We start from the raw sequence: 21,823 nt of genomic DNA, 5'->3' as shown, positions 1-21,823 counted from the left end.
TGTTAAAGGAAATAGTCAGTGGGGCTGTAAAAAATGTTTCTAAAGACTTCCAGCCTTGTGTAGTTTCTGAGCATCCACGTTTGCAAGGGGCTGCCATTGCAGGCCTCCACCGTGGGACCGTGGGTGCCATCCTCTATCCTGCTTAGGGTCAGGCACGACTGCGTGATTATGTGAAGAAACGTATGGGTCTGCACGACAGAAAAACGGTAAAAGTAAACAAAACCGGCAAAGACGAAGACAAACAAATGAAAAAGCAACAGACAGTTTGATTAGACATCCACAGCAGTGAAGCAGCTAAAGCTAAGAGTGCTCTTATGGGAATTACTAATGGATAATTGGGCCTGGGAATACTCTGGTGTCAAATTGTAGGCAAACTGTGCGAGCTTACACACACATAGCACATACACAAATGGGCACATTCATCAACTAAGCTTCAGTTTCACCAAAAATGTTCTCACTGCTCTGCTTTGAGGGAACGGTCCACTCGAGACCCCTTAATTTGGCAATTCAGACCCGAGTGTGGCTCTGAATTATAGAATCACAGAATGGTTTGGGTGGGAAGGGACACTAAAGCCCACCCAGTGGCACCCCCTGCCCTGGGCAGGGACACCTCCCACCAGCCCAGGTTGCTCCAAGCCCCGGCCAACCTGGCCTTGAACCCCTCCAGGGATGGGGCAGCCACAGCTTCTCTGGGCAACCTGGGCCAGGGGCTCACCGCCCTCACAGCCAACAATTTCTGCCTCACATCTCATCTCAATCTCCCCTCTGTCAGTGTAAAACCCTTCCCCCTCATCCCATGGCTCCCCTCCCTGCTCCAGAGTCCCTCCCCAGCTTTCCTGGAGCCCCTTGAGGGCCTGGAAGGGGGAAGTACTGGAATGGTCCCCCCCAGACACGGTGCCTGGCTGCACTCCTCGATTCCCACGGCACAGCCAGATCCGGGCAGAGATGATGTTTCTCCCGCAGTAATATCCTGTACTAAGCACCCTGCAGCTTACTCGAGCATCACTAAATTAAAAATACAATGAATAAGGAGATAAGAATTTTTTTGCCAACTATGATCAGCTCTTCCTTCACCATGCTGACCCCAGGCGAACTGAGATGGGAGGGGGCTTTTATTTCCCTAAATTGCCCCCGGAGCAGCGGCAGCCAGCAGTTGGTGTCCCATCCCCACGGCGCCCAGGGGATGCTCCTCCTGGGCAACCTGGGGATGCTCCTCCTGCATCCCAGCCCCGCTGCGGCCCCCTCGCCCGCTCCGGCGCTCCGGCTTCGGTTTGTGAAGGGAAAAAGTAACATACAGATAAAGAGGCCACTAAAAATATCAAGAACAAATGTCCTTATAATGTCACTTTGAGTAACCAGCGCGAACATCAATGCTTGTTTGTGTTTCATTATGCATTATTGCTTCGTGTTCACTTCTGTCGACTGCTCTTTTAAGGGAAAACAGAGGCACATAAATAAATTACTTCAAAATTTAACAATCTCTCTGTATTGCTTGTTTATATTACGTTAATTAAATTTAGTAGATTCTTCACATGGGTATAAATAGTCCTAAGCATTATTTTGACAATCTGACCATTTTTCTCTGGTACATGAGACAAGAAGTTTAACTCATGTACATCAGCAAGGCTGCGCTGACTTTAGAAAATCTACAGTAATGGAAGCAAGGGATCGTTTGTCCCATTCACTCATTTTATTAAACATTGCTCTCTAAGAAGGCAACAAAAAAATCCCTGCAATGTTCTCACTACTCTTTTTTGAAGAACTAAGTCCTTTTAAATACATAGTAAGAAGACTGCAAAAACAGTCAAGTTATTGGCCATAACCTCTTGTGGTAGAATCATAGAATGGTCCAGGTTGGAAGGGACCTTTTAGATCATCGAGTCCAACCATCGACCCAAAACTGCCAAAACCACCACTAAACCATGTCCCTCAGCACCACGTCTGCCCAGCTTTTAAACGCCTCCAGGGATGGCGACTCCACCACTGCCCTGGGCAGCCTCTTCCAATGCTTGACAGCCCTTTTGGTGAAGACATGTTTCCTGATATCCATCCTAAACGTCCCCTGGTGCAACTTGAGGCCGTTTCCTCTTGTCCCATGGCCTGTTCCTTGGGAGCAGAGCCCGACCCCCCCCTGGCTACCCCCTCCTTCAGGGAGCTGTAGAGAGCGAGAAGGTCTCCCCTCAGCCTCCTCTTCTCCAGGTTGAGCACCCCCAGCTCCCTCAGCTGCTCCTCATCACACTTATTCTCCAGAAGTTAGTAATAAGACTGCAGTTTATAGTAATATTCAAATTATTGGCCATAACCCCTTACGTAGTAGAAGTTAGTTGGACCACCCCAAGTCCAGCAGGTCCCATAACTTTGAGACGTGGTCCAAGGTTGGGTAGCGTGGGTGGCCTGCGACCACCCGGAGGAGCACCGCGGGAGCAGCAGCGATGGAGAGGCACCAGCTCAGGCCGCTTTGCCACGGCACTGCTAGAGGAGGCAGCGGGATGCACTATTCTAGGGGGTGAGGTCGCTACCAAACTTACCTCAAAGCTATACTCCCATTTCCCAGCATACTGATGGAAGGGAAAAAAAGGAAGAAAGAAAAAAAAAAAAAAAGGAAATTGGAGTCAAACAGTGACTCAAGAAACATTTTTATGAAGACCCTCATCTCTCCATGAATGCAAATCCAACAGCTTTGAAAAGATACCGGGTTTAGTGACAACAGTAATTATGCAAGATCAAATCCTGACATCATTATTCATGCATGACGAAACGAAACTCTCTTCTATCAGATGTGACGTATTTACGGCAATATTTTTTCCTGAGATCATTCACATAGGTTACATGTCATAGGACTTCACCACACCGGGGATGCAGGAATTTGCCTGGATGTCACAGGGCGACACAACGGGAGCCACCAGGTAGGTGAGGACAAACCTGGACATGCTCCACACAGCTTCCAACCCCAACTGATGGGTCTATTTGGCACCGAACAGAAGCCGTATGTAACTCCTGCAAAAATAGCTCCACCGAGACCAGTGCTCCAGTGCAGGGGCAAAAAACCCCACGGAACTACTTAGCAAAATGGGAAAAATGAGTTTCCTTAGACAAGCAAGATCACACGGCGACGGAGCAACTCCGGCTCCAGCCCATCAGAATTCCCAGATCTTTTTCTGCTGATCCGTCGCCTTGTTTCCAACCCTCGTCCCAAAGCAAATAGCACTTATGTGTTATAAATATGTTATAAAACACATGCTGACAGGAAGCCTTTGAAAGCTGGGAAATTCGAACTTGGCACGTCCCATCGGTAGGGCTGGTTTATAGACCTGCCCTTGCCGTGTAATGGGCGGCCTGAGAAAGGGCCGGGAATCTTAATGTGCTGCTCAAGAAGTAGGAAAGCATTAAAATTTAATAATGGCAGGCAATGGATTAAAAAAAAAAAAAAAAAACCACAAAATAAAACAGAGAAGGAAAAAAAAAAATATTTCCTGACAAGTTGTAAAAACGTTTAGGAAAAAGATGTTGAAAAATGCTGTAAAATGCTATTGCCTGGAGTGTTCAAAGCCCTTCTGCGTTAGACAGGGCGCGGAGGTGCCCTCCCCGGCACAGCCCGCGGCTCCTGGGCACAGCAGGGCTCTTTATTTAGTCTGCCCTTAAACCCAGACCATGCCATTAACACTTTGTGCTACAAGCGCTTCTTTTTAGACGATATGCATACCACTATCAACATCGGGCTCCCTTTTTGTCTTCTACAGGCAATACCTACAGTAACTTATCCTAGCCGGTTCAGAGAAAGATGCAGCTCAATGAAAACTGCCTTTTTTTGGAGTGGGGTGGGGGATTTCTACTTTTCTTTGAGAATAATCAAAACGACGACTGCAGAACTACTCCCCGCGAATGCAAACCAGGCTTCTCCCCACCTGACGAGCCTTCTCCCAGGACACCGGTCCCCACGGCGCGGGGCTGGCAGCACCCGCCTGCGCTACAGCGACCGCTTCCACAAACTCCCAGTATTTTAATTTTTATTTCATTTTTTTATTTAAAATGTCTGAGTGTTTTAATCCTACTTTATTCCCCCTGGGATCTCTCTCTCACCCTCTTTCATTCAGGAGGCCTGTCGCGGTAAAACCCCTTGGGGTGCATCCAGCCCCCGTGAAGGCGGACGCGCTGAAGCCTCATCTTTTGAAAGCCTCTCCTTTCTCCCAGCTCTGCCAACGCACCGCGATTTTGACCCAAAACAGGAACGCCAATTTCACCCTCTCCGTCAGCGAGGGATTTTCTCTTCTGACAAACCGACTCGTACCTTTTGATCGCTGTTTTCTTCCAGTGTTTCCAGTTAACTTGCGTCTCAAGCGCAAATTCATATGCATAAATAAGTCGAAGCGTTAAAAGCATTTAGCACAAATTCAGACACTTTTGGTATGAGAAAAGGAGAAAAGGGGCTTTTCGAATAGCCTGCTTCAAACCAACTAAATTTGACACTTTCACAAATAGATATGAAAACATTTGATGTTTACCTTTTTTACCACCACAAACTCTTCTCAGCTCCTCGTTTATTTTTGAAAAAATACAAATGCTAGGAATATCGAAGAGAACTGTAATATTATTAAGGTATGTATAAATTCTTGGAAAAGGCCTTCTGTGATTTTTTTTTTAATATACTATATATTTAAATACCATAATTTAGACCAAACTAGAATATCTTAGAAAATTTAATAAGAGTATGGAAATAGCAGAAAGTTACCTGAAGATCTCTGTTGAGAAATCCCTTTTCATGATTATTTGCATTTCTCGTTGTACCTCCAGATGTGGCCAGGGCACGGTTGGCCCTTAGCGAGTCTTAACTCCTAAACACGTTTAAGGGGAGGAGGGACGTGGGCTGCAACCACAGCACAGCGCCCAGAAATCACCTCCAGTCCATTTCTGTGTGAGTCAAGAAATGTAAAACCGAGTGCAATTAAGCCGGAAAAACAAATGAATGGATTCAAGTGGTTCAGGCAACGTGTTGCGAATATTTTTTTCTGGGAAAATAAATAAAATGTCACAAGCCAGTTGTTTTCTCGGGAAAAAGTACTGCCTATTAGGGATGTATTTCCCTAGTGCCCAGAGGGATGTGTTTGGGGGTTCCCTGCAACACTGAGAGGTCCCCAGCAGCAGAAGCACACGAGGGTGGGTGAGGGAAGTGCCCCCCCCGCAGCACCCACACCGAGGGGCCGTCTGTGCACTAACGAACGTACCATCAACACCAGTCCCATCACGAAGGGGAGCCTGCAAGCTGACATCTGGATGTTGACAGAGCAGAATTGTTAACAAAAATATTCTTGTCAATACATGGAAGGGCACATAATGCAGCGACTGTGATTTATCTGTGGGAGAGACAGCAAACCCCTCCTCTCTCAGACCCCTTATATAAAACCAAACGGTCTATTTCTTTTTTATGAGCTCCATCTAATGGTTGATTTTGTTTTTACACAGCTACTTAGACATTTTCCGTGGCGGATCTCTTATGCTAAACTTAAGAGAAAAAAACCCAGCCTGTTTCCAACGTTAAAAGTAAAGGAGAGCAAACTTGTCACAAGAAGTTTAGCCTTCCATGCAGAAAGGCGAAAGCAGCAAGCTCTGGGAAATGTTGGAAATACTTTTAAAAAGACTACATGTCTTTTAAATACATCACTATTTTTCCAGCTTTGCAGCGATGGGAATACACCAATACCGGTTTGTTTTTTCCAGGGGGAGACCAGCAGAGCCGGGCAAGCGCAGGTCATCGGGCGGCCAGTGTCAGAACTGCGCTCCCTGAGGAAATCCATTTTCAGCAGCTTGGGCCCAAAACAGCCAAAGGAAAGTCACTGGCAGTACCTTTTTTTTATTATTTTTTTTTTTACCAGGAAGGATTACTCTCTACGCTTTGGGTAGAGAAGGAGCATTTTGGGAGGCCCCTGGCCTGGGACCACGTGTGTGGCTACCGAAGGGCAACCGACACTAGGGGTGAGCACTGGGCTGGGGGCGAGAGCATCCCCCCGCGCACGGATTCCAGCGGAGAGCTGAAATACAGCCTCGCCTCTGCGCCCAGCCAGGGCCGGGCTGTCGAAGCACATAAAAATAATATTGAAAATATTTTTTAAATTACTATTTATTCAATATTCAAATTTTTTTCTTTGAAGTACTGCTGAGACAAACTTGAAATATTCCAATTTATGAGTTTCCCCTCGGCCAGCAGTCAGCACTACGCTCCTTAGCTTCTCTTTACATCAATCTAAAACTGAATAAAAATCAATTATCATCTGTTTGCAGGAATTAAACAAAGGAGGATATAAGATCTTCAATCTCATGTGTTAACTGCAGGCAAGAACATCTTCAAAAATGCCTAAAAATTCTCAAAATACACATCCATTTTGTGTAAGAACATAAAGAAACGTCTTTATTTAAGAGAACGTTGGTTTAAATTAAAATGTTAATCTCAAGAATGTATCAGAAGTTACCAAATAAATTGCACCTGAGTGGTAAGTACCGTTGTCATTTTTCTACTGCGTAGTTCAGTATTATGCAATGGCAGGTTTGCAGGGTTTTTTCTTACCATAATAAGTTAGAAAGATCCTATCTTGAAGCAAATGCTTTGCGTGAATTTCACCGTGCAAAACTGCACATTTTCATTTCAAAGCAAAAGCTTAAAATGGATGTTTTAATTTTCATCTGCAGCTTCCTGTCTCATCTAAAAAGAAGAATTATTCTGCCAAAAAATACTGAGCTGTTTATACATATTTTAACCTCATTTTACAAGCTCTCCGTAAGCCACTGAATTTCTTCAAACCGCACCCTCTCAAACCCCAGAAAAAGCCACCTCCCATCCCACGGCAGCGTCAGACTCATCAGTGACTGGGATACGGAAAAGGAGTAAACACAATTTAAACCCAGATGAAATGATCTTTAAGAGCCAGCAGAAAAAAAACTGGAAAAACTGTAACTGAAAAATAAACGAATCTTGTTTTCTACTTCATTTCCATAAAAATGCAGAATACTTCTTTACGTTTGTAAGAGTCCAAGACAACACCAGTTACTAGAAACGAGCTTTTTTGAAAAATAATTGACTTTTTCACTCTTACAAAAAAGAAGGTTTGTGCAAACACAATTTCAAACCTGGCGGTTGGCTGAATTATTTGGCAGTCCTGAGTCCGTGCTGTGGGAGGAGATGCCATGGGCACACAGAATCACCTGGGTTGGAAGGGACCTTTCAGATCATGGAGTCCAACCATCGACCCAACGCTGCCCAAACCCCCACTACCCCACGTCCCTCAGCACCGCGTCTGCCCGGCTTTTGAACACCTCCAGGGATGGCGACTCCACCACTGCCCTGGGCAGCCTCTTCCATCGTGTCCCCAGGCTCCGGCTCTCACAGCCTCCCCCGCCACACGGCCTTACTCCGCCAAGAATAAACCCTGGGGCCGTCCCCAGCGCGGCTCCTACCTCCGCATCGTACTCCCAGAGCTGGTTGCCCCTCATGTGGTGGCACTTCAGCATGGTGACGGGGCCGTTCAGCCTCGAGACGTCCAGGCACAAGTCGTCTGTGCGGATCTCTTTGTCAGCAGTGTAAGAAAACACCTGGAAACAGGAAATTATTGCAGTGACAAAAAGTTAGCAAAAGTCCTAACCGAGTATTTTCACTCCAGTGGAGCAGAACTACTTCCTCCTCCAAACACCGTGGTGCTGGCGCCTTGGGTTTCATGACAGTTGCATGCAAGTTTCTCCACCTGTGATTGCCTGTTGTGCACAACGGAAGGAATATCATGTGTAGGAAAAGAAATTTGCTAGGACCACAGCCGGGAATCACGCAGGCATACGCTCTACGGGAGCTCTACAGAAGCACGTAATCGTGATCAGCGTTTTCAGGGGAAATTTCACAGATCTTTTAATACAACGGATAAACCCAGCCCATCACTGGAAAAATCCAAACTTTCCTAAATTAAGTCTTCCTCCTAGCATCTACCTTGACTTTGGGTAGCAAGGGTTATCTGTGTTAAAGACCAATGTGTGTGAATATTTCAGAAATATCAGGTCACTTAATAAAATTAGGAAATAAAGAGAAAGGAAGGAAGCTGGTAGAGGACTGCGAGCGTGTACACCACATTACATGGCCTGGACACGTGGGAAGCATCCCTCTGCTCACAACCTCCAGAAAGTTGGTGGTCCCAGCACAAAAGCTCCCGAAATGGCTTTAGGATGCAGCCCTGGGTCCGTATGGCTTCCTGCTTTCCTTGCGGCAAATCCCTTTTCCTAGCAAAAAGGGAATTATTTCTGTCCTGTCCCCTCTCCTCAGCAGAAGGTGACCAGCGAGCGGAGCCTCAGCCTGTCCACCAGGACCTACCACCCATCCCAAACCGGCCTCTGCTCTGGGCTCACACGGCTGCAGCACCACCGCGGTGGAACAGAAACAGAAGAAAGTTTGCCGTTAATAAAACGATGTCCAGATCAGGACAAAAGATAGGATGATGCTGTCCCATTCTGGTTTTGATGAGTACAGATTTCCATCTACACCTGGAGCTGAGAAATAGTGCTGTAAAAATACTAAAAATATTCACTTATGTGGCAATGCTGAAATTAACGGAGAAATATAATTAAAGTACGGACAAATACAGCATGTGGACATACACCTCAAGTACTTGGTGGTTTCCTGCACAACCTATTCCTCTTGTCCAAGGACTACAGTATCATTAAAAGAGCCGCGACGGAGATGTGAACTGCAAATAAGGCGGTGCCCCAGGGGACGTCTGTCCATTGAGACTCCCAGCGAAACACTAAACTGCACTCAAGGAAGACGACTCAATCAAGCAGCAAAATGAAAACTTTTTCAGTGAATTAAGCAGAGGGAAGGAGACACCACGTCCCCTGGGAACACGGCGCCGGGCAGCGGTGGGGTGAGGGCTGACCGCGGAGAAGACGTGGGTGTCATTTTCAAAAGCAGCTCTAACTGTGTCCGTCTCTGGCAAATCTCAGCCAGAACTAAAGCATTCACAAGTAAATAAACGCATGGCGGTAGAAACAGGTCTTTTTAAATTTGCAAATTCATACAAGCTGTCACACACATGTTTCCCCAGTTTCAGTTTGTGTCCTGAACCTGTGCTTTTTCCAACTATTTTTGTTACAGTAAGACAGAAAAGAAAGAGAATTGGAATAGGAATATAATTGGAATAGGAATAGAACTGGAACAGAATAGGAATAGGGATGGGATGGGATGGGATGGGATGGGATGGGATGGGATGGGATGGGATGGGATGGGATGGGATAGAACAGTTCAGTTCACTTGGAAGAGACCTCCAATGATCACCTAGTCCAAGTGTCTGCCTACATCTTGTCCCTGTTAAGTCAAAACTAAACAGTGATGAAAAAGGGTAATTTAGGTCTAGACTTGCTCAGAGTGATCACTGGTTTGTTTTGCAGAGGTCCAACAGATGTACATCTTTCCATCAGATGAGCTGGCACTAGCACATCAGGCTAAGTTCATGGAAATGCATCAGGTCACCAAAAAAAACTCAACCACGATCATTTGAGAGGTTTCTTCAAAAATTGTACAAGAGCAGTCCACAGCCTGGACTAAACTGAAGCCTGAAGGTTTTAGAAAAAAAATTATTCGACTGTTTACGACCTTCTCATTTATATCAACATCTGAAAATTCTTCTCAAAATAAAACAGCGTAATAACAAAACCAGCCTTCTTCAATCATTCATCCAGACCTCCGAAAATCCCCTTCTGGTACATTGCTTTGAAATTATTTTGGAATAATAAGCACCGAAGTCAAGAAGAAAGACAATTTGGGAGAAATTAATAAACAACCTAAAGTAGGTCCAAAAGACTACTGGTGCTATGACATTAAGCCGTGATACCTGTAAATATCTATGTGAACATACACCTATTTGTTGGGAGGGAAACACGTCTCTCCCACGGACAGGCTGATTTCATTTGTACGTGAAACATGCCCCGCTCGCCCCTGGTGCCACGCGCGCCGAGTGCACTGCCCAGCACGCAGACTCCCGAGGGTCCTTAAAGCCATCCTCGGTCAAAACCAGCCTAGGGCTGGAACAGGGAGAGAAAGGTGTCGCGGCTGAGGCAGCGAAGGTGTGGGCTGGAAGAGCCATTACTCAAACCAGACGCTCAGCTGCCAAGCTGCCACAATTAATATCCAACAACAAAACCTTTGCGGGGGTGGGGGGGGGGGCTTTGGTTTTCCTTTAAACACCTTTATCCAAAAATCTTACTTTCTGGTAGAATATTGGACTTCTCCGCCTGCCAGCGTGCTCTGTCTGGAACAAGAAACGTGGCCAAATAATCTAATAACCTGAAAATCACTGATAGCGTTTATGGCAGAAAGTACCTCTCGCTCGAAGCAGCAGTTTGGGCTCAAGAATCACTCACACGAATACACTGCACACGTATTCCCGCTCTTCCTACGCTCATTATTAAGAGATTTATCCATTATCGTTTATCCTGAAGCAACTTCTAACTATAATTTGCAACTTATTTGTGTTGGTTTTTTCCAGTAAACATATTTGCATCAGGCACTGTCTTCTCGCCTCAGAGCCATGTTTTTAGCCTCAGAGAGCCGTTTGCTTCTGTGTTTTATAGAAAGCAAATACTTATATTTTAAAATGTATTTCCATTTGCATATTTCTTTTTCCTCTCATCTTTGATAATTGCAAAACACTGCTCCATTATATCTTTTGAAAGAATAAGTGATGTCTGAATTAACAATTACAGAAGACGGGTTTGAAAAACACGCCGTCTTAAGAAAGAAAAATGAATGCTAATTAAGACGATGTAAAATTATCAGGCTAGCATTTTGCTACCATCCATATTAATTATAGATATAATTATATTAATGTCATATAAAAGTAGAGGGAGAGGAACATGTTGCATTCTGTAGCTAATTAAAGAGTATATTTCATGCCACACACACGCCAGCGCGAGGCGCAAGACGGGGCTCCCCAGCCGGGGTCCAGGCGGCGGCCGCTGAAGCGCCCAGGCTTTGGGGAGGTGGACGTGGCCCAATCTTGGCTGTGAGGGGGGTGAGCCCCTGGCCCAGGTTGCCCAGAGAAGCTGTGGCTGCCCCATCCCTGGAGGGGTTCAAGGCCAGGTTGGCCGGGGCTTGGAGCAACCTGGGCTGGTGGGAGGTGTCCCTGCCCAGGGCAGGGGGTGCCACTGGCTGGGCTTTAGGGTCCCTTCCAACACAAACCGTTTTGTGATTCTACGATTGTAATAAAGTCTCCAGAATGACAAAATACAAAACATTCTCGCAACTGATGCAGCGCTTTTCTATACAGACACAGAAATACCTTCACTCTCTTCTGCTTTTTGTGGAGCTGATCAAAACGGAAAGGAACCGTGTGTTTTCCACCACCACCTTGTCTTTCATAATGCCTGCAGTCCTGATGGAGGCAGATGTATTGCCTTTGCGCAGTAGCAGGTTTTTACAGGAGTTAATGTACTTTCTATTTATTTTTTGTTAATATCCCTTATTAATACATTTCCATACAGCAAGTTTAGAGGCGGAATTAAGCCCTAGAAAGCCAAAGGTCCATTAAAGCCGACGCTTGGGTCTGAGACATCGGCCAGACTGAACTGAGACAGGCCTTACTCATAATCGCGTTACTTCTTTCGCGTTAAAAGGAACTAACAAAGCATTCCCGCTGATAAAAGTCTGAGTAACTAATCAGTTTGTTCAACACCAACAAAATGCCACGCAGCGTCATTAACCGGCAATGAGTCTAGTGGTCAAGACAAATCTGTAGCTATTTTTGGATCTATGTGCATGATATATAGGCTCTAACAGCCCATGGCCAGAATTCTCATTTCCCATTATTTCATTGTCCTGTGGAAAGCAGTTCGCCAGGGTATTTTGTCAACTCATAAGAAACCTAATACTGAGAATATTGTTCATAAACCCTTATTTCATACTTCATTACAGGGAACCAAACCTTGAGGATGCACCTGTATAATGAAGGAAGAAGTCCGCCACGCAATACAGACAGTTATAAACTGGATATAACTAAGTACAGAAAAATCTAATTTATTCTGACAACCACTTTAATTTTCTATGGAACTCCCAAAGGTAAATTTCGAATTGACCTTTCGTAATTGATTTAAAATATTCTAATAAAAGCTGCGAGGAAAGCAGTCTTCCTCTCCTCCTGAAACTGTTTATACACGTTAAACGTTCAAAGTCACCTTGGGCAAAAGAGGTGAACACAAACCGATTCCGCTCCCACCCACAAAGGAGGCAGGACTCTCCCCGTTAAATTGCCAGTGAAGTCACTTTTGGGGGCAGGGACTTGGAGATTTTGCCTCTTCACTGAAATCTCATCTCTACCCAGGCCAGCCCCTTACCGGAGCGTTTTAGCACTGAACAAATCCCCAACAGCCATGTCGAAATGGCCCCTCACACCGCGGGCAGGCGGTCTCAGTGCTTCCGTCAAAGAGGACTTTTTGGAAGGTCGGTGTTCAACAGGCAAGTCCGACCTCTGTCAGGTATCGGAGAACAACGGCATTAAGGCTTTGGAGGAAAAAATACCCAGTTCCAACACTCCGCTATACAAAGAACAGCTCTTTAGGAAAAGAAAACAATAGAATAATCCGATTTTCAGTCTAATAATGTGAAAAGGAGTGCATGGGTGCTTCCTTCACCTCCCCAGGAGCTGCTGTAGGATCCAGCCGCTGCTGGGGACTGGATGCTCATTATGCTGACTTCGTTAGAGAACGGCAGCTCCTGTGGCACCAGCCCTTCAGAGACCCAGCCCTTCACCCGGGGCCTCTGGGATCAGGCAGATCCAGCCCTGGTTTAATTCCAGATGATTTATAGAACAGGTTTTACTCTTTGCTACTCTAACGGTTTCTTTTCACCCTGAAGGAAGGTATTTAAACTAAACCCAAACCAACCCACCAGGACAGTGCGTCCCCCCAGGAGGACATTAACTCTAACCAAGGGTCAATCTTCAGTTTATTGGATGCCCCGAAGACGTGCCCAGCTCGGAGCCCCTGAATAGCTCACGGGTTTCCCTGCAGCCACTCTGGAAGTAGGGATCAGATTTATTCCTAAAAAAGAGGTTACGCCAAGATCTTTAATGCCAGGAAAGCAACTCATCCCACCCCACAGTCCCCAGTACAGACACTGCCAAGGCAGAGCTGGCTTTCGCATTTCGGAAAGTTCGTATAAAACTTGTTCTGCCTTTGCCTCAGCCTCTAACCACCAGTGGCAAGAATTCATTTCTCCCGGCGCTCAGCCCCAAGGAGAGAAACACTGTAATTCTGAGGGATTCACGGTAATCCAGGGAAACACTGTAATTACCACCAGCTATGGCCGATGGAAGTCAACTGTTGGAACCATACTAAATGGTCGACGCAATACAAATAAAATAAAACAGAAAAGAACTGGTTGGCAGCCTCTGCTGGGCACAGGTAGAGTGACAGCAGAGGGGATCTGCAGGAAATGCTTCAGTTTAGCCAGGTTTCCAAGGGTCACTAAGGAACTCGGGTTCATCGCACTCAGAAGACGGCTGGGAGCCATGTTGGCATCACCGCGCCGTGCCGAGGGCGAGCACACCTCCCCGAGTCCAAACCTCTGTCCTCCACCACAGAACCCGTTCTCCTTTTCTAAACCACCGTCATTCTACAGGGCTTTCCGGGGCATTCAGCATTTTGCACCAAAACTGGAAAAAAAAAAACCAAAATTGATTTTTGGCTCCACAGGGGTGGGGGGACCATGGGGTTTTTCTGGCTTGTGTTTGTTCTGGTTTAGGTTGGTGGTTTGTTTGGTTGGGTTTTTTCCCCCGATAGCTGTCGCTTCATGCAGGATAGAATCATAGAATTGTTGAGGTTGGAAGGGACCTTTAAGATCATCAAGTCCAACCTTTAACCTACCCTGACAAAAGCCACTTCTAAACCATGTCCCTCAGTGCCCCATCTACCCTTTTTTTAAACACCTCCAGGGATGGTGAATCCACCACCTCCCTGGGCAGCCTATTCCAATGTTTAATAACCCTTTCAGTGAAAAAATGTCTCCTAATATCCAATCTAAACCTCCCCTGACGTAACTTGAACCCGTTTCCCCTCGTCCTATCACTTGTCACCAGGGAGAAGAGGTCAGCCCCCATCTCTCTCCAACCTCCTTTCAGGTAGTTGTAGAGGGTGATAAGGTCTCCCCTCAGCCTCCTCTTCTCCAGGCTAAACAACCCCAGCTCCCTCAGTCGTTCCTCATAAGGTTTGTCCTCCAGACCCCTCACCAGCTTTGTAGCCCTTCTCTGGACACGCTCCAACACCTCAATGTCCCTCTTGTAGCGAGGGGCCCAAAACTGAACGCAGTACTCGAGGTGGGGCCTCACCAGTGCCGAGTACAGGGGGATGATCACTTCCCTAGTCCGGCTCACCACACTATTCCTGATACAGGCTAGGATGGCTACCTACACACCTGCAACAAAAAGCCGTCACTGCTGCCAGCATCTGCCAGCGTTCATTATGCTGTGCCAAATTCCCACTTCTTAGCGGGTACAGCGAACACTCGGATTCTGCATTCTATCTCCCAGTGACATCCCTGCAACGTTACACGTCTGATGCTCATCTTCCCCCCGCCACTGGTGACCATTTCTGCCAATTTAAAGAAGCAACAATTCTGTTTCTCCACAGACTCTCAGGCAGCAGCATTACTCCCATTCAGATTGTGCTAAATAAAAGAAACCGTTATTTAAGATGCAGGCATGGCTCCTTCGTTCCCTATTAATCATAGTTACTACCACGGCGCTGAAGATCACGGAGGGCTCGCTGTGCTGCATCCTGAGCAAATCCGGAGTATTACACAGCTCCTGCCCCAAAGGCTTATCACCTCAATCCATAAGAATGACGTAAAGTCTGCAAGGGAAATCATATATCAGCAAAATGGACTAACAAAATATAAGCAACGACTAGTTCCATCATAATGGGTCTGTTTGGAAGAGGAAAGCGACACAGAAAGCCAAAGTGAGGGAAAACAGGAGATTGTAGAAGGTGAGAAAGGCAGAAGGAGCAAAGAAGGGCTAAGTTACTTTCTGGTAATTATTTATGAAATAAGATACACCAATTAATAAAATCAAAGCACTCGAAGTCTGCAATGGGTGCTGTGTTTCCTCACCCAGTGAGCTCTCTGAGGAGAGACTGGGGATTACTGGGTTTGAGATCAGCAGCACGGGCACTGCCCAGTTCCTCTTTTTCTGCATAACTCCCACCAGTCGCATGACTAAATGTCTGTCACCAAACTAAAGGGTTTATTCTGTTCAATCTTGTGCCTGAAATGCTTTTAGATGACTCCCTGAATAGCTGTAGTTGCTAAATCAGCTAACGTGAAAATGGGAAATATGAGTCCTGTGGCTCTGCCAGCGCCCACCGCGAGCTCCCCCTGCCCGAGGGCATCCATGGCACGCATCCCTCTCTGCTGGCCCGGCAGCGGCATCAACACAGGGAAAAGTGCTCTTCATAACCTACTGAAATTAGAGGTTTTCCACGGCAGAAACCTCTCATGAGTCAGCCGGCTCACACGTTCTATCCGTTCCCAGTGGGAAGCAAATTATCATAGCATACCGATAAATTCTTACGGAGAGAGAGATTATAAATTATTTTTCTACATGACACTTCACAGAAAGTGCTCACGTCTTTGCCTTTGAAAGGCATTTTGAAAATATACACATTTCATGGGAATGGGAAAAAAATGGAAACTCTCTGAAACAGAACCATGTCTGAAAGGCCCATTATTTAGAGCTAACTGGGGAAAAAACAGCTCTCTAACAACCCTTATTGGGTGTGTTGGGGTTTTTTTTTGAACTGTCAGTGCGCACTGGGTCTGAGCTTTCTGCACAAAACATTGCCAGAAGGGAGCCATGTTCCCATCCACGTCTACTTAAAGATATAAAACATTATGTTCGCTCTGATCTCGCCCTGCAACAGCGGCCCCAGGTAAGTTCACTCCGAGCAAACTCCTGGCTGATGCAATTCCACATTCATTCCAAACGAGTCTCCTGGAAAAACACTTCCCGTCCTGTGGGAACCACAACGTCCTTTCCAAAAACCTTCTGCCACGCAGAGAACACCACCAAGCCGTCAGCCTGGGCAGCAAGGACGGGAGCCCCGAGCCACCTGGACACAGGCTTTGCACGAAGCAAGTTTCTTCCACTTGCCAGCTCAGCCCCCCGTGCTCAGGGAATCGGTCCAGGCTGTAAAATTGTGAGAAGTCTCCCAGGCCATCGCCTCTGCCAGGGCTCTGAGCCCCCGCTGGGACCCCGAGCAGGAGCTGCGGGGCTGCTGGCATGGGATGCTGGGCACGGCCACACTATTGCTTCCACCGTGCTCTGAGATTCATAGAACCATGGAATGGGTTGTGTTGGAAGGGACCTTAAAGCCCCCCCAGCGCCACCCCCTGCCCTGGGCAGGGACACCTCCCACTAGCTCCGCTTGCTCCAAGCCCCATCCAACCCGGCCTTGAACCCCTCCAGGGATTATTCTCATCAGTATGGAAAAAACCACCACGATATTCATCTAGAGGAAACATCTCAGAAGCAAAAAGCAGCCGCTTTCCTTAGTCTCAAGCTTCACATCACCCAGCTCCTTGCTCAGGGACAGCGGGGAGCGCGCTTTGACAACGCAGCTGCCACCAACATGCTCGGACCACTCCAGACGTGGTGCTTAGCGATATGGGTTAGTGGTGGTTTTTGTCAGTGTTGGGTTGATGGCTGGACTCGATGATGTGAAAGGTCCCTTCCAACCTGGGCAATTTCATGATTCTGTGACTTCCCAGGGCACGGTGAGACCAACCTGAGAAGCTGATGGCAGCACGTGATGGCACAAATCACCTTGCCAGGTGATTTTCCTTCTGCCAAAAAGCAGGCTCACCGCTGCACCCAGCACAACCGAAGCTCCAGACAGGAGAAAAGGTGCTAAAAGGGGGGGCGGGGGGGGGGGGGGGAAGAAATGGCAATGTGTCTGTTGTTTCGTTTGCTCTTCAGCAGGGGAGGAGAGCGGCTGCCGACCCCCCCAGCCCTGCTGCCCTCCTGCCACACTCCCGCACCGCGGACCCGCACAACTCCCCAGCCCCGCTTTTTAATAACACCCCCCTCCTGCCTGGGCAGGATCCTGCGATTTGATTATTGTCACAGACAGGGGCCCGACGCTCCCAATAACCGCAGACAGAGATGACATCCCCATGGTAACGGGCCGGCTGTAGGCAGGAACAACAGACGACTGCCTCCCCTCTACCAGGCCATCCAAAGGAAGACATTTCTTCCAAAATACCCCAACGCCAGAAGTCAGGTGTGGGGAAGAAAAGGCGTGAGGCTGATAGGTCACCCCCTGAGCCTGGAAAGCAGGATAATGCTTTTTTTCCCTGGGTCACGGGTGGTTGGTGCTTTGCCCGGGTACCTCCCTCCCGCCAAACATCACCACTGCAGTACGGGAACGCAGCGTCCCCACCCCGGGAGATACACGCACAAACCTCACATTCCAGCCACTAAAGCCATATCCCCACCACAGCTGACGGGGGGACAGGCTTTGCCTTTTATTTTTTTTTTTTCCCATACCATATAAAGCAAAGCAAACAGTTCTAAGATCGCATTTAACTGCGTTAGGAGATTTGTAGTATTTCCTTCAAGGAGCATTAATAGCCGCCAGGTCCGAACTGAGCTAGGATAATCCGAAATACCCACACCAACACAACACCACATCCTCTGCAGTTCTACACTCTGAAAACAATTCTCAAATAAAAGGCCTTAGTTAACGTGTTTAATTTTTCTTAATTTTTAAAAGAAACTCCTATTTTTAGAATTTTGTTATCCTTAGGTCCTTTGAAACACCTCAACAGCCGTGAGATACCTGCCTCTGCCTCCAGCTGGATCGCGCCCATGCATCTTGCTCGGCTCTAATGAGCCAGGTATTATTCCTGCTTCATTTTCATTCCGCAGTCGTTTGCTCCTCAGCTATTTCTGTAACCACACCACCCCCCGCCCCCAGCATTTACACGTCTTAGCTCGGTTCCGATTCCTCGTTAGAACAGAAATTAATGAAGATAACTTTTAATGGGAGTTGTGTATCAGCACTAAAGGATGAGTAACGCTCTGCGCGTAGGTCAGGTATTCCCAGCAAAACCTCCACCAGGCGACAGATATTGCTCTTTGCGGAGCCTCCTCATCCTGCTGGTGCTCGCGATTCATCTGTGGTTTCTGGTTGATGTGAGAGGTATAAAGCAGTTTTATTAATTAGTTATTAGGTCTTCTTTAGGCTATATGGTCCATATACACCTTCACAGAATCCCAGAATCCCAGAGCGGCCAAGGGTTGGTAGGGACCCCTGGAGATCACCTGGTCCCAGCCCCCCCAGTCCCCCAGAGCCGTCGGGCAGGAACGCGTCCAGGTGGGTTTGGGATCTCTGCAGAGCAGGAGACTCCACACCTCTCTGGGCAGCCTGGGCCAGGGCTCGGGCACCCTCAAAGCTCCTCCTCATGTTTAGGTGGAACTTCCTATATTCAAGTTTGTGCCCATTGCCTCTTGTCCTGACCTTGACCTCCACAACCTTATCTTCATCTTAGAGCCTTACAGTCCTCCCAAGCTCACAGCTGGTTCTTCAGAGGAACCGAGGGTCTGGAGACGTGACAGCCGCCTAGGATTCTCCTCTTTCAACAAAGTGAAGGGTCTTCCCACCGCATACAGAAAGAAGGGGAAACACACCAAACATCCACGGTGCAAAGAGAATCTTCAACCTTGATCATATGCAGTCTTATCAAAATGCTAACCCTTCCATCTTCTAAGTCAAATTTAGAAAGATAGTGAAGTCTGGGATAAATACGATGGACAACCTCACCTCTGAACGAAACACGGGAGTTTGCTCTAAAATCCTGCATCTTCCCACCTCCTTTAGCAGATGCGGCACTAGAAAAAGCTGCCCTCATCAAGCATTACCCAGTAGGTATATGGTCAAAAGACCTTCCTGGGGCGAGGTGCCAGCACTAACTTAAGGTCCTCCCGAAGGATCTTCAGGGATTTTAACTGGAATGGGCGAAGGCAAGAGCAGCCCTCTGCGCTGGGGCGCGACAGAAGCTGAACGAAGGGACCTGGAGCCTCCCATTTCAGAAAGCTGACAGAATTAAGGGGAAGAAGAGGAGAAAGGTTTTTCCAAATGTAAAGCCAACCAAAAAGTAGAGAAACGAGGCTAAACCACGTTCAGAAAGGTGCAAATAACAGGAAGAGACGGCAGCAAGTTCTGACGAATTTCCAGGTCACTGATGGGGAAACCAGAGACTCTGCAGGAGCATCTGCCCATTCCCACTCACTCTCTGAGTTTCCACGAATGAAAAAACTTCAACCTGCATGAATATTCTGCATGTTTATTTTTCATATACATGTTTTAGATTAATTCAGACACAAGTCACGTAGACTCTTACCCCTTTCACTTCAAAAAAAGTTCTTCCCCCCAACGTCAAAAAAACCAAATTAAAATTCATGATCAAATTTTATCAAACTGTTATCATCTGAAACTTTAAATGCGTTTCTCTGCACTCTCATCAGCAGGAATATACGCGATAGATTCATTCGGATACTTCACTGGACCTACAGATATGTAATAATGCATTCTTAAAATTTGCAGCTGTTACTGGAGAAAATGGCTTTTGGAGCACTCCTAAAGCTCCTACGCGGAACACCTTCTGGAACCTTCATTAATATGTTTGCTAATCACTGCTGTTTTGTTTTTTACAGTGAAGCGACAGGTCTACACGTGAGCCGCACGAGCTGAGGACGGCTGAGGGACTCGACTCCCATCAGGACACAGTCGGAGGGCCCCAGGACACAGCCCCCCGGGACAGAGCCCCCGGCCACCAAACCAGCCCCGCGCTCTGCCGCCGGGAAGAGATGCCGAGAGGTGATGCCGCAGCTCCCGCTGCTCTGGGGGAATTCTAATCAGCTTTCCCTGATAGCTGCTGTGCCTGTGGCTACACAAATACATTTTTTTTTTCTTTTTTTTTTTTTTTTTTAATTTTACCTGATTTCCTCCCATGCCGTGGCAGTTGAAAATGCCCACTTTTTCATTTTCCTTGCGGCCCATGTTGTCTAAACACTGGTTGGTTTCGACATTCCTGATCTGAAGAGAGAGAGAGATGAAATATTCCTTAAAAAAACAACGCCTGTAAATGTCATACCTCTGCAGGAAAAATGACATCACTGTGTGAGAAAGTACATTATCTGTGCATTCAACTATATGAATATATTTTAACTTGCAATTTGTAAATATGTCAACACTCCCAAAAGAATGCAAAAATAATTACGAAGAGAATAATGAGATTTTAAATTACATATAAAGCATAAGTATGAACGGCATTCGAGGAAAACCTCATTCAGTGCCCCGCCTCGTTTTGTTTAACAAATATAATGCCCTTGTACTTCTAAACAATGCAAAATGAATGGCTTGCCAAAGACATGCACTTTTATTTCCTTCCAGCAGGGCTGACTCTACTCCAGGAGAGAAAAACGGAGCCTGAGCAGTGTCCGACGCCTGACACCCTCAGAGCAGAGGCTGCTGGACAGCTTTGTGACTAATTACGTGCTTTTTAAAAGTTTTTAAATAAAACTTGCCCCTTAGAACCTATCTGTCCTCAGAGAAGAACACACTCAGTGAACATCTCTGCTTAAACAAACCATTTCTACATAATTCCTGCGCAATGCAACCAGGAAAAAGGCAGATTTAGGAGCACGACGTCTGCGATAGGATACACGACGGGATGAGATCCTTCCAGCGATGCTCGGCTCGTGCAGTTGCAACAACAGACTACCAAGCAATAAGGTGCAGCGGGGTAAGTACCACAGCATCCCTCCCCAAAACATAGTTTTAGAATGCATATTTATCCAGCAAAACGGCTGAGTCAAAAAGCAATCAACCAACTTCAGCTTCCTATGAAGCACCACAGGCATGTAATACCTTTTTTCTTAATCCTCCTCGTACATCCGCTAGCAGAGTAGCACAAACACAGCTCCCCCTGCTCCCCCCCAGCAGCATGCACAGAATCACGGAATGGTTTGGGTGGGAAGGGACCTTAAAGCCCAGCCAGGGCCACCCCCTGCCCTGGGCAGGGACACCTCCCACCAGCCCAGGTTGCTCCAAGCCCCGTCCAGCCTGGCCTTGAACCCCTCCAGGGATGGGGCAGCCACAGCTTCTCTGGGCAACCTGGGCCAGGGGCTCACCCCCCTCACAGCAAACAATTTCTGCCTCACATCTCATCTCAATCTCCCCTCTTGCAGTGTAAAACCCTTCCCCCTCGTCCCATGGCTCCCCTCCCTGCTCCAGAGTCCCTCCCCAGCTTTCCTGGAGCCCCTTGAGGGCCTGGAAGGTCTCCCCGGAGCCTTCTCTTCCCCAGGCTGAACCCCCCCAGCTCTCTCAGCCTGTCCTCCCAGCAGAGGGGCTCCAGCCCTCCCAGCATCTCCGGGGCCTCCTCTGGCCCCGCTCCAACAGCTCCGTGTCCTTCTGCTGTTGGTGCCCCAGAGCTGGAGGCAGCGCTGCAGGGGGGTCTCACAGAGCGGGGCAGAGGGGCAGAATCCCCCCCCGGCCCTGCTGCCCACGCTGCTGGGGATGCAGCCCAGGGTGCAGTGATTTTCTTACTAAAGTGAGCAAAGGAAAAACGCGCCTCCAGGTCCCTCATCGCTTTGGTAGAGCTGTTGGGAACCCTGTGTTCTGAAATACTGCAGTGGCACTTCCTACAGCTCCCAGCTGCTGGAAGTTCCCTGGCCACCTCGACAGGCTCGGCAGCCAAGAGCAAACCAACGCCACCAGACCCAGCTCAACGCAGCTATGCAAT

General features: G+C 47.4%; 1 protein-coding gene across 2 annotated transcripts in view; it reads right to left on the bottom strand.

Annotated features, from left to right (window-relative positions):
- Positions 1-21,823, bottom strand: part of GALNT13 (polypeptide N-acetylgalactosaminyltransferase 13) — a 130,837-nt gene that overhangs the window by 7,069 nt on the left and 101,945 nt on the right. For both annotated transcript variants that reach the window (XM_074594246.1, XM_074594245.1), the window contains exons 11-12: positions 20,017-20,115; positions 7,447-7,581 (exon numbers count right to left, since the gene is read on the bottom strand). In XM_074594246.1, the coding sequence (XP_074450347.1) occupies positions 7,447-7,581; positions 20,017-20,115 (234 nt within the window). The remainder of the gene's footprint in view (positions 1-7,446; positions 7,582-20,016; positions 20,116-21,823) is intronic.

The sequence above is a fragment of the Larus michahellis genome, chromosome 7 (genome assembly GCF_964199755.1).
Source record: "Larus michahellis chromosome 7, bLarMic1.1, whole genome shotgun sequence".
NCBI classification, from domain to species: Eukaryota; Metazoa; Chordata; class Aves; order Charadriiformes; family Laridae; genus Larus; species Larus michahellis.
This window is presented reverse-complemented; position numbering and strand designations above follow the sequence as displayed.